Source organism: Salvelinus fontinalis, chromosome 24 (assembly GCF_029448725.1).
Source record: "Salvelinus fontinalis isolate EN_2023a chromosome 24, ASM2944872v1, whole genome shotgun sequence".
NCBI lineage: Eukaryota > Metazoa > Chordata > Actinopteri > Salmoniformes > Salmonidae > Salvelinus > Salvelinus fontinalis.
The window spans coordinates 31,924,244-31,937,050 of NC_074688.1; the positions used below are offsets into that span (position 1 = coordinate 31,924,244).

A 12,807-nucleotide genomic window follows, 5' to 3' on the forward strand; every position below is an offset into this window, starting at 1 on the left:
TAATGTCATTAAAACCCACATGGACTACGATAGAATCGATGTCCATGTCCTGACATAGTACAATCGGGAGCAGCTTAGTAATGTAATTTACTCGAGCTCCGGGATAGGAAATTGTTTTTACACCAGGAATGGTCACATGTCAGCAAATCACTGTGTGTCTGAACACACACAAATCCTATTTGGTCACTTGTAACTTGCTGTTTGGACAGTCAGTATTCCAATACGGATTTTAAAAATAGAACTGATTTCAGCATTAAGGCCTGCAGTGTGAACAACGCTTTAGCACAGTTATCTCCAACCCTGTTCCTGGAGCCCTACCCTCCTGTAGGATTTCGCTCCAACCCCAGGAACTAACCTGGTTCAGTTAATCAACCAGCTAATTATTAGAATCAGGTGTGCTAGTGAAAACCTACAGGACAGTAGCTCTCCAGGAACAGGTTTGGAGAGCCCTGATTTAGAGGCATAGCCAGTCTCACTCCAAAATGTTTCACATTTGAAATATATATATTTTTTTTAAATTGAAAGCACACACTATATATATCTTAAAATGTTTATAGAAAAGAGTATAGAGACTACTGGTGATGAACAAGGCTACATATGGAATTACCAGGCACTGTCCTCAGGGTACTTCTCATGATAGATAACGTCAGGTCTGGCATTATATCACAAAATAATAATGATTTAAGAATTTGTCTAGCGCTACAGAAGAAATGGCTAAAGCAATCAATGTGATTTCTAATGGCTTTCTACTGTGATTTATAACAAACAGGAACACATTTCTCATCCTTGAAGTCGATGGCACAGCACTCACTAATAATACATTTGCAAGTGAGATAATCTAACAGGCCTGGCAAGCAGTAAAAAAACTAAGTTCATGTCATTTTTATCGTAGCAAGAAGAGATCAAAAAATACAAGTGGTTTGGGTCAGAGGTGACACAAAATGAAATAAGTGGCTAGGTCACCGAAGACAGTTGTGACCCACAGCACTAAACCATCACAGAGGTCAAACTGAGGTCTCCATCCACCTCCAGGATGTTGACCTGCTGGAGGAGGGTGTGGCGGTGTTTGTAGGTGCTCGTCTGATTCCCGTTGACCACTATCTTGTAGCACTGATCCTCACAGTAAATAGACAGCTGAAAAGACCAAACTAGCCGTATTAGTACTCAGTCTGATATAAAGAGAGAAACAATCCAGCATCTTTAATGTGGATCATCTCTCTAATGAACATCATGCCACAGTCTGAGTGACTAAACCAGAAAGGAAATCAGTATCAGGAAAGGGCTTAGCTAGACAGAAGGATAAGTGGTATGCTTGGTGCTGAAACAATAAATAATTATTCACCCTTGAAACTGAGATTGTATACAAGGTGCGTTGTGTAACGGCAGCCTTAGATAAAAGTGGATGGTTCCTGGTGGCTAGTTACCGTGAAAGACTGGCCCTTGTGGAAGGGCATTCCACCAGAGCGCTCCTCCTTTCCCCACTGGTCTCTCAGCTTGCTGTTGCGTACCACTAGGGTCTCGTCAAATCGGGGGTTGAAGTGCAGCGCAATCCCAGAGTTGAACAGTAGGTTAACGTGGAACCTATAGGCAAGGGGGAAAGGATAAGTGTCGGGGAAAAACCATGACAGGAGAACTGCTATTGTTGCACCCTCCAGGATGTTTTGTTGGCCTACCTCTTTCTATTTATTTTTAATTTTAACCTTTATTTAACTAGGCAAGTTAAGTGTCTAAGCCAAGGGCTCATTGACACACTTGCAATACAATGGAAATGAGGTGAACTAGAATTGACAAAGTTCTTTTATGCTTTTTTTTTCATTCAAATATACACTGCTCAAAAAAATAAAGGGAACACTTAAACAACACAATGTAACTCCAAGTCAATCACACTTCTGTGAAATCAAACTGTCCACTTAGGAAGCAACACTGATTGACAATAAATTTCACATGCTGTTGTGCAACTGGAATAGACAAAAGGTGGAAATTATAGGCAATTAGCAAGACACCCCCAATAAAGGAGTGGTTCTGCAGGTGGTGACCACAGACCACTTCTCAGTTCCTATGCTTCCTGGCTGATGTTTTGGTCACTTTTGAATGCTGGCGGAGCTTTCACTCTAGTGGTAGCATGAGACGGAGTCTAGAACCCACACAAGTGGCTCAGGTAGTGCAGCTCATCCAGGATGGCACATCAATGCGAGCTGTGGCAAGAAGGTTTGCTGTGTCTGTCAGCGTAGTGTCCAGAGCATGGAGGCGCTACCAGGAAACAGGCCAGTACATCAGGAGACGTGGAGGAGGCCGTAGGAGGGCAACAACCCAGCAGCAGGACCGCTACCTCCGCCTTTGTGCAAGGAGGATTAGGAGGAGCACTGCCAGAGCCCTGCAAAATGACCTCCAGCAGGCCACAAATGTGCATGTGTCTGCTCAAACGGTCAGAAACAGACTCCATGAGGGTGGTATGAGGGCCCGACGTCCACAGGTGGGGGTTGTGCTTACAGCCCAACACCGTGCAGGACGTTTGGCATTTGCCAGAGAACACCAAGATTGGCAAATTCGCCATTGGCGCCCTGTGCTCTTCACAGATGAAAGCAGGTTCACACTGAGCACAGGAGCACATGTGACAGACGTGACAGAGTCTGGAGAAGCCGTGGAGAACGTTCTGCTGCCTGCAACATCCTACAGCATGACCGGTTTGGCGGTGGGTCAGTCATGGTGTGGGGTGGCATTTCTTTGGGGGGCCGCACAGCCCTCCATGTGCTCGCCAGAGGTAGCCTGTCTGCCATTAGGTACCGAGATGAGATCCTCAGACCCCTTGTGAGACCATATGCTGGTGCGGTTGGCCCTGGGTTCTTTCTAATGCAAGACAATGCTAGACCTCATGTGGCTGGAGTGTGTCAGCAGTTCCTGCAAGAGGAAGGCTTTGATGCCATGGACTGGCCCGCCCGTTCCCCAGACCTGAATCCAACTGAGTACATCTGGGACAACATGTCTCGCTTTAGTCCAGGTCTGGGAGGAGATCCCTCAGGAGACCATCCGCCACCTCATCAGGAGCATACCAGGCGTTGTAGGGAGGTCATACAGGCACGTGGAGGCCACACAGACTACTGAGCCTCATTTTGACTTGTTTAAAGGACATTACATCAAAGTTGGATCAGCCTGTAGCGTGGTTTTCCACTTTAATTTTGAGTGTGACTCCAAATCCAGACCTCCATGGGTTGATAAATTTGATTTCCATTGATAATTTTTCTGTGACTTTGTAGTCAGCACATTCAACTATGTAAAGAAAAAAGTATTTAATAAGAATGTTTCATTCATTCAGATCTAGGATGTGTTATTTTAGTGTTCCCTTTATTTTTTTGAGCAGTGTATATAGGATTTTATATTGTAACTCCAGGGCAAGTGTATTTCCCACTGGTGTTATTCTTTACTGTAAAGACAATAAGACAGGATCAGACCTATTGGCATTGGGGTTAACCACTCCCTGGATGTTGATGGTGCGTCCAGGGTAGAGTCCTCCATTGATCATGTTCTTGTATGGAACAGCCTGGATGAAAATGGAAGATTTGAATGAATCACTCATTATGACCAATAGTGTTGATGTTGTTGATGCGATAGAACTAACTAAATTTGCTCAGCAACACTACAGTACAAGAAAGTAGAAGATAATTTACAAAGAATGGTGGCTGGACATTTAGAGGATGGGCCTGTGACAAGCAACAGGAGAGGGGGATCTTGACAGCACGTTGATTACAGTACTACATTTCCCTGTAAACAGGTTACTGTATATTTACTGTAACTCTTTCACAATCTGCCTAAAGACAATGACAGGTCGTTACACTCACACAACGATACAGTCAGTGTACAGAAAGAGGAAGTAGATCACACTATACAAATATGAACTTTAGTGATCTTAAAATACCCCATCACAGGAAGCATCAGGACTACGAAGCATAAAACGATTCAGTGAAGGAGATAAGGGAGACGTATCACTATGTGACACTCACTCGTTTGCGGGTCATTGGTTGAAGCCTTATTCAATCACGCCTAACAGGCCAATATGAACTTTGTGGGTGTACGCTCCTCGTGTCTATATAACACCCTGCACTGTGCAAGATGATGGTGAGATGTCTCCCTCATCTCCTTCAGAAACCTGGGAATACATACCGTAACCCAAATTTATCTTTCAGTCGACTCGGTTCAACATCTCACTATGGGACACTTGCAAAACACCCTGATTGCCAATAGCCCGTTTCCTGAGAAGCCTGTTGTGGTTCATGGTAATGTATCTGATCCATACTACTCAGCTCCAGCACCAATGACTGTGTGTGCCAGGGAGGGTGCAGTAATGACTAGCCCAACTAGCCGGAGATGCCTCTGAACAGTGCCCATGACGTGGCAATTCCTCTAGTGGAATGTGCCCGGACACCCAGTGGAGACTGCAATCCCGGATAACTGTACGCCTTGGCGATAGCCTCCATTACCCAATGGAAGAGGCGTTGTTTGGACCAAGCCCTGCCCTGAGCTGGGTGGCAAAGCAAACAAACAGTTGGTCACAATTCCGGAATGGCCTAATCCTGTCCATGTAGATGCGCAGTGCGCGCACCAGACACTACGTGTTAAGATGCCGCTGCTCTGGAGGAGATAAAGGCTGAGGGTGGAAGGGAAAGAGGTCAGTGGCTTGACTACTATAGGTCATGGGAATGACCTTAGGAATGAAGTGGCGTTAGCACGTATCCTAACCTTGGAGAAGTTGGGGGCAAACTGAGTGTATGAAGGGTGAACTGAGAGCGCATGAAGGTCGCTAACGTGCTTGGCCAAGGCGAACAACAGGACCTTCTTATAAGACAGAGTCTTAAGATCCACTTCTCCGGGGGTTAAAAGTGATTGCCTGTAAGTGCATCCAGAACCAGCGTCAAGTCCCATGATGGTGCAAGTGGCTTGGAGACCGGATGGAGACCACGCGCTCCCTTGATAAAACTACGAACCAGGGGGTGAGCCCCGATCGTCATCTCACCTAGTCCTACATGGCAGGCTAATATCGCCGCCAAGTAGACCTTAACGGTGGAAAAGGCTTTGCCCTTGTCGAGAAATTCCTGTAGGAAGAAGAGAACGGCAGGAAAGTAACACTGAAAGGGGACCAACACGTCTCTCACACCACCTCTCGAATACCCACCACTTCATGTCGTAAAGACCTCTTGTAGAAGGGGCTCTGGCGCTCTGAATTGTGGCAACCACGTTTGGAGGCAAGCCCATCGAGTCTAAATTGGACTTCTCATGGGCCAGGCCCAGAGATCCATCAGCTCGGGATGTGGGTGGAATATTTCGCCCTGGGCAGTATAACGTATTTTAACAATATACCTGTATTGATGGACGGACTGGTTTGGGTTTTTTACTTTACCTTCTAAAACAATATTTGAATGTTTGGTTTGTTAAATGTGATACGCTGTGTCAGTACGTGACTGATGTTGCCGGGCAAAACACAGAGGCAGTGGCGAAAAGCCATCGCTCTCCTCCCAAAAATATTTTCTGCTGGATCGGTAAGAGCAAGCTTTTGGCACGATTCATCCTGAAGCCTAGAGCGAGCATGTGCAACAACAGCTAGGCTGTGTGCTCCGCTGCCTGAGCCAGAGTGTCCGTCAGTGGGGCAAGGGACAGACTGAATGGTAAGGTGAGATATTCATAGGCTATGCACTCAAAGGCAAACCTTAGATATCTCCTGTGTGAAGGTAACTAGCTACAATTGCGATGGAACTAGCTAAAATTTGTGGGAACCTGCTATTAGTGAGATGTTAAAGCAGTGGAGCTAAATAGCTAACAACGCGAAAGGTGTGTAGGCCAGGCAACAGGTCTACTGTAGCTAGACGACAACAAAAAAACACTGCTAACAAGCTAACCGAGGTAACTTCACTCTGTTAAGTGAAGATGAAGTTAGCAGAATTCCTGAAAATAAGCCATTCAACGCTTTGGGTTGGGGTGGTAACCCACACCAAAAGGAACAGTTAAGTTGAGAGCTAGTTTTCTGAATGAAGCTGCTTTAAGACTAGTAACCAGATAGTAACCAAATAGACTCGAATAATGAGGAAACCAGAGCAGTGCAGGGTGTTATATAGACACTCGGGCGTACACCCACAAAGCTCTGATTGGCCTGTTAGGAGTGACTCTGATTATGCTGTTAGGCGTGATTTGAATAATGCTTCCACCAATGACCCACAAAATAGGGATGTCCCATAGTGAGATGTCTAACCCAGTTGACTGAAAGATAACTAAAATCTGAAAGACAGTGAAAGGAATACAAATCACAGATCTGACCAAAAATGTTTTAATGAGTTCGATAACCAAGAACTGGTTGGCCAATAAATTATCATTATTGATTCCGATCCAGATTAACTCACTGGATGTCCTGGTTGTGCGGGAAATCCTGGATAAGGGAATCCTGGTTGTCCCGGAAATCCCGGATAAGAAGGGAATCCTGGCTGGGCCGGAAATCCCGGATAAGAAGGGAATCCAGGTTGTGCCGGAAATCCTGGCTGTGCAGGAAAGGTGGGCTGAAGGACATAAAATCACTTTCAATCAGTTGAACTGTCTTCAAATTCTCTGTCCATCTAATTAATATGTTAGGTACTACTCACCGCAGGGTTCTGGAAGACGATGGAGGTCAACTCCACTTTCCCCTCGGCTGAGATGGTGTCCACTGAGTAAAACGGGATACGGTGCTTGAAGGTCATGAAATGGTTCCCATTCACTTTCAACTGAAGACAGAGAACAGAGAACGACCATGAGCAGAGTCATTATGGACCTGAGGACAGTGAGTGAGAGAACAAGTGTCACTCACAACTATTCAAGTTTTTTTCCAACCCATGAATTGAAATCCATTTTAACTCCTAAACAGATTAGAATAAATTGAGTCACACAGTAAAATATAATATAAATAGAATACATAACATATAATTTCAATTAAACAAGAGTGAAACACCATGGGCTCCCGAGGGGCGCAGCTGTCAAAGGCACTGCATCTCAGTGCTAGAGGCGTCACTACAGACCCCTGTTTGGGTTCCAGGGTGTATCACAACCGCCCGTGATTGGGAGTCCCATAGGACGGCGCACAATTGGCCCAGCGTCGTCCGGGTTAGGGTTTGGCCGGGGTAGGCCGTCATTCTAAATAAACATTTGTTCTTAATTGACTTGCCTAGTTAAATAAAGGTTAAATAAAAAATACAAAAGATTATGAGTCACTGACTTCATTAAAATCATGTGGGAGCTCCGTAAGCATAATATTTTACAGTCATTTATATAAAACAGGAAATGATATATTTTACAATGACAGACTGAAAAGGTTGTTCTGTAGTCGGAATGTACAGATGTAGGTTCTTAATTTGATCACTCTTTTGTTGATGAGACTTTTCCTGCCAACAGGAAATGTCACGTTCCTGACCTGTTTTCCTTTGTTTTGTATTCATTTTAGTTGGTCAGGGCGTGAGTTGGGTGGGTTTGTCTATGTTTGTATTTCTATGTGGGGTTTTGTGTTCGGCCTGGTATGATTCTCAATTAGAGACAGGTGTGTATTGTTTGTCTCTAATTGAGAGTCATACAAAGGCAGCCAGGGTTTCACTGGTGTTTTGTGGGTGTTTGTTCCTGTGTCCTCACAGGACAGTTGAAGGTTAGTCACGTTTGTTGTTTTGTAGTTTGTAGTGTCTTGTTTGCTGTTTTTTCATTAAAAGATGGCTTATTTCCCTCAATCCGCATCTTGGTCCTATCCATGCTCCTTCTCGTCTAAGGGGGAGAACAACAATGACTGCCTTTACAGAAACACCCACCACAACAGGACCAAGCGGATTGAGGAGAGAGAACAAGAACTAAAGCAATGGAGAGAAGAGGAATGGAGTTGGGAGCAAATTTTCAATGGAGAAGGACCCTGGGCTAAGGTGGGAGAGAATCGCCGCTCTCGGGAGGAGAAGAAGGCAGCCACAGCCCAGGAGCGCAGGTATGAGGGTACGCGGCTAGCACGGAAGCCCGAGAGGCTCACCCAAAAATTTCTTGGGGGGGGGGCTAAAGGGGAGTGTGGCGAAGCCGGGTTGGATACCTGAGCCAACTCCCCGGGCTTGCCGTGGAGTAAGAGGGCGTCGTACTGGTCAGACACCGTGTTATGCGGTGAAGCGCACGGTGTCCCCAGTACGCGTGCTTAGCCCAGTGCGGGCTATTCCACCTTGCCGCACTGGGAGGGCTAGGTTGGGCATCGAGCCGGATGCCATGAAGCCGGCCCAACGTATCTGGCCTCCAGTACGTCTCCTCGGGCCGGCGTACATGGCACCAGCCTTACAGGTGGTGTCCCCGGTTCGCCTGCATAGCCCAGTGCGGGCTATTCCACCTCGCCGCACTGGCAGGGCTACGGGGTCCATTCAACCTGGTAAGGTTGGGGAGGCTCGGTGCTCAAGAGCACGTGTCCTCCTTCACGGTCCGGTATATCCGGCGCCACCTTCCCACCCCAGCTCAGTACCACCAGTGCCTACACCACGCACCAGGCTTCCAGTGCATCTCCAGAGCCCTGTTCCTCTTCCACGTACTCTCCCTATGGTGCGTGTCTCCAGCCCGGTGCCTCCAGTTCGGCACCACGCACCAAGCCTCCTGTGCGTCTCCAGAGCCCTGGACGCACTGTTCCTTCTCCCCGCACTCGCCCTGAGGTGCGTGCCCTCAGCCCGGTACCTCCAGTTCCGGTACCACGCACCAGGCCTATAGTGCGTCTCAGCCGGCCAGAGTCTGCCGTCTGCCCAGCGGTGCCTGAACGGCCCGTCTGCCCAGCTCCGTCTGAGCCATCTGTCTGCCCAGCGCCGTCTGAGCCATCTGTCTGCCCAGCGCCGTCTGAGCCATCTGTCTGCCCAGCGCCGTCTGAGCCATCTGTCTGCCCAGCGCCATCTGAGCCATCTGTCTGCCCAGCGCCGTCTGAGCCATCTGTCTGCCCAGCGCCGTCTGAGCCATCTGTCTGCCCAGCGCCGTCTGAGCCATCTGTCTGCCCAGCGCCGTCTGAGCCATCCGTCTGCCCAGCGCCATCTGAGTCATCCGTCTGCCACGAGCCAGTAGAGCCGCCCGTCTGTCCCGAGCCAGTAGAGCCGTCCGTCAGTCAGGAGCCGCTAGAGCCGTCCGTCAGTCAGGAGCTGCCAGAGACGCCCGCCAGTCAGGAGCTGCCAGAGACGCTCGCCAGTCAGGAGCTGCCAGAGACGCCCGCCAGTCAGGAGCTGCCAGAGACGCCCGCCAGTCAGGAGCTGCCAGAGACGCCCGCCAGTCAGGAGCTGCCAGAGACGCCCGCCAGTCAGGAGCTGCCAGAGACGCCCGACAGTCCGGAGCTGCCCTACAGTTCGGAGCTGCCCTACAGTCCGGAGCTGCCCTACAGTCCGGAGCTGCCGTACAGTCCGGAGCTGCCCTACAGTCCGGAGCTGCCACTCAGCCCGGACCTGCCGGAGTCCCTCAGCCAGGACCTGCCGGAGTCCCTCAGCCAGGACCTGCCGGAGTCCCTCAGCCAGGACCTGCCGGAGTCCCTCAGCCAGGACCTGCCGGAGTCCCTCAGCCAGGACCTGCCGCCCCTTATCCCGGTGCTGCCCCTTGTCCCGGTGCTGCCCCTTGTCCCGGTGCTGCCCCTTGTCCCGGTGCTGCCCCTTGTCCCGGTGCTGCCCCTTGTCCCGGTGCTGCCCCTTGTCCCGGTGCTGCCCCTTGTCCCGGTGCTGCCCCTTGTCCCGGTGCTGCCCCTTGTCCCGGTGCTGCCCCTTGTCCCGGTGCTGCCCCTTGTCCCGGTGCTGCCCCTTGTCCCGGTGCTGCCCCTTATCCCGGTGCTGCCCCTTCATTTAGGTGGGGTTAGTGGGAGGGTGGTCATTGGGAGGGGGATAAAGAAGCAAGGATTGATTATGGTGGGGTGGGGACCTCGTCCACCGCCAGAGCCGCCACCGTGGACAGACGCCCACCCAGACCCTCCCCTAGACTTTGTGCTGGTGCGCCCGGAGTTCGCACCTTAAGGGGGGGGTTCTGTCACGTTCCTGACCTGTTTTCCTTTGTTTTGTATTCATTTTAGTTGGTCAGGGCGTGAGTTGGGTGGGTTTGTCTATGTTTGTATTTCTATGTGGGGTTTTGTGTTCGGCCTGGTATGATTCTCAATTAGAGACAGGTGTGTATTGTTTGTCTCTAATTGAGAGTCATACAAAGGCAGCCAGGGTTTCACTGGTGTTTTGTGGGTGTTTGTTCCTGTGTCCTCACAGGACAGTTGAAGGTTAGTCACGTTTGTTGTTTTGTAGTTTGTAGTGTCTTGTTTGCTGTTTTTTCATTAAAAGATGGCTTATTTCCCTCAATCCGCATCTTGGTCCTATCCATGCTCCTTCTCGTCTAAGGGGGAGAACAACAATGACTGCCTTTACAGGAAATGCTGACTTTTTGTGTATTCAAGGTTTAAAAAGGCTTCTAACGTTTGTAATTTCCCCTTTAAAACAAAAAATGTATCAACCCCATTAATTATAATCCATATAATAATTAACATTTCCTGTGAATGCAGGATTATTTTCCTGCTGTAACAAACTGGCTCAAATTAAGATCCTAGATCTGTATCCTCCATTTGCTATAGTAGGGGAGGGTTTGGGTGACCTGAAAAAAGTCCCTCTGGACAGTTATCTCGAGGCTGAAGCAGGAGCCATGTTGGAAGGGGGAATGCTGATTCCGCTCCTCTGTCCCCCATCTGGACTGCTGCAAGGTGTTGGTCACCACATATCCAGGGTGACTGTCATAGCGTGGATTGAAGTGAAGGGCAATGTCTGCCCCTGCCCTAGAACCACACTGCAAATTCACATGGAACCTGAGAAAGAGAAAGAGAAAGTGAGACCGAGAGAGATCATGTGCTTCCGGATATGTTAAACAATTCTCGGAACAAGTTTAAATCTGCGCAAAAAATGTGTACTAGGCCTTATCTGGACTGGAACGCACCCACTGACTCTCTCGAAGACAACTAATAAGGACATGTATTATCAAAGCTTATATCGGTGAGTGGTGACCCACCTGTCTGCCGCATGGTGAACTCTCCCAGTGATAGTGATGGTCATCCCCTCCTGAAGCCCACCTTGGATAGAGCCGGTGAAAGGGAGACTCTGGGACATATAATAAACAGAATCATTAATGACAAACTCAATTGAATAAGAATGGATAAATGAAATTAAAACAACTATTATGTAGGCTAGAGGCCATTGACTCTCCTCTTTACTACATCCGCTATTACTGCTTGTGTGATAATTATTAATAGGCCTAGGTCTACATAACGGAATACGCGAGACATTCACTGTAGCCTAATAACATACATGTTAAATTTGCACAATAGCATAGCATGAATTGATACTATGAATGTCTAGCTATGCATATATTGATTTTAGAATTAAATATGTGAACTGAAAAAAGCAGACTATAACTGGGAAAATAATGTACTGTATATTGCTGAGAAGCGGATGGGAGCGCATTTTGATTACCAGATTTGACCGTAAGCAATCGCCCAACTCTCCCAAAGTTAAACATTAAGAGCATCTACATTTTAAATAAACAACACAACAAATCACATAACAAATGGTTTTAATAAACGTACCGGATTATAAAAAGGTTGCTGGTTATAAAATGCCATTTCTCCAAATCTCACTGTAAATCGAAACGTCTTCTCAGTTGCTCAACGCTCTCTCAGTGATGATATGTGTAGTTTCAGAAATGTGTAGTTTCGTTTTTACATGCATTGAAGGGGTGGGAGGAGGAATTAAGTAAGTAACAATGTTGCCTAGTTTAGAATTCCTCTACATTGTTTTATCCCCTAATGAATACCTCTGTCGAAATATCCTAGGTTTTGGCCTTTCTAGGGAGTTTTTCCTAGCCACCGTGCTTCTACACCTGCATTGCTTGCTGTTTGGGATTTTAGGCTGGGTTTCTGTACAGCACTTCGAGATATTAGCTGATGTACGAAGGGCTATATAAAATAAACTTGATTTGATTTGATATGCTGCAGTTGTGAAATATCGGTTTTGCCCTAATCTGTAGGCCTACACATAGACTAATCAAGAGACGATGCCGGCCGATAGATTTTTATGCTTTTTCAATCATTAACCTGCAATTACTCAGTCAGGTGATGTTGCGGGAAGTTGACTCAGAATTGGACAGAGTTTGCTGTGTATAGAGGTCAGTTTGTCTCCATGCACACACACGCATGCTAACATCACATGTAAAATGTAATAACAATGGCACCTTTTTAATTTCTAATAATTTCTTATTCCAAATCCTAATTAATTGCCCGATTGTCACCTTAACCCAAGACAACTAACTGTAGGCTGCCACTGTCCTTTAGACACTTCCATTTGTCTCTCCTGGATTCGGTGAGGATATTTCAAATTTTGGTGTTTTAGTAATAATGCTACAAATACACACATTAATTTGTATTTGTTTCAAAGTGTTCTAGAAGAGAAATAACCATGTACTACGTTTGTACTGACATTTTTCACATACTGTATATTGCATGACACACTTTTTGATGTAATCCTGCATATCAGTAGCAGAAGTGTATTGAGACCACCAGAAGACCACCATAGTGTAGGGAGTCATGGGAGTCATGAACATGTCTGTTCTCTAAATCATCCTCTCTCTTCTGGGAACTGGTGAGTCAGTGGTACCCATATTTGAGGTCAAAGTTTTGAATCCCGGATTGCCCCTTTAATTTAAACCAAACACTTGGAAATAAATCAACTGTATAAATGGAGTCTAGTGGGAATTGTGTGCTTGTAATTTAGCTGCTTAATGTAAAGTGATACCTTTTTT

General features: G+C 47.2%; 1 protein-coding gene across 1 annotated transcript; it reads right to left on the bottom strand.

Annotated features, from left to right (window-relative positions):
- Positions 1-536: 536 nt before the first annotated feature.
- Positions 537-11,837, bottom strand: LOC129822298 (galectin-9-like). The gene is made up of 8 exons (XM_055880463.1): positions 11,597-11,837; positions 11,023-11,111; positions 10,615-10,822; positions 6,624-6,743; positions 6,387-6,539; positions 3,450-3,538; positions 1,425-1,581; positions 537-1,134 (listed from the first exon to the last, which is right to left on the bottom strand). Exons 1-8 carry the CDS (start codon positions 11,630-11,632, stop codon positions 988-990), a joined length of 999 nt encoding a protein of 332 aa, XP_055736438.1. The 5' UTR covers positions 11,633-11,837; the 3' UTR covers positions 537-987.
- Positions 11,838-12,807: the final 970 nt, after the last annotated feature.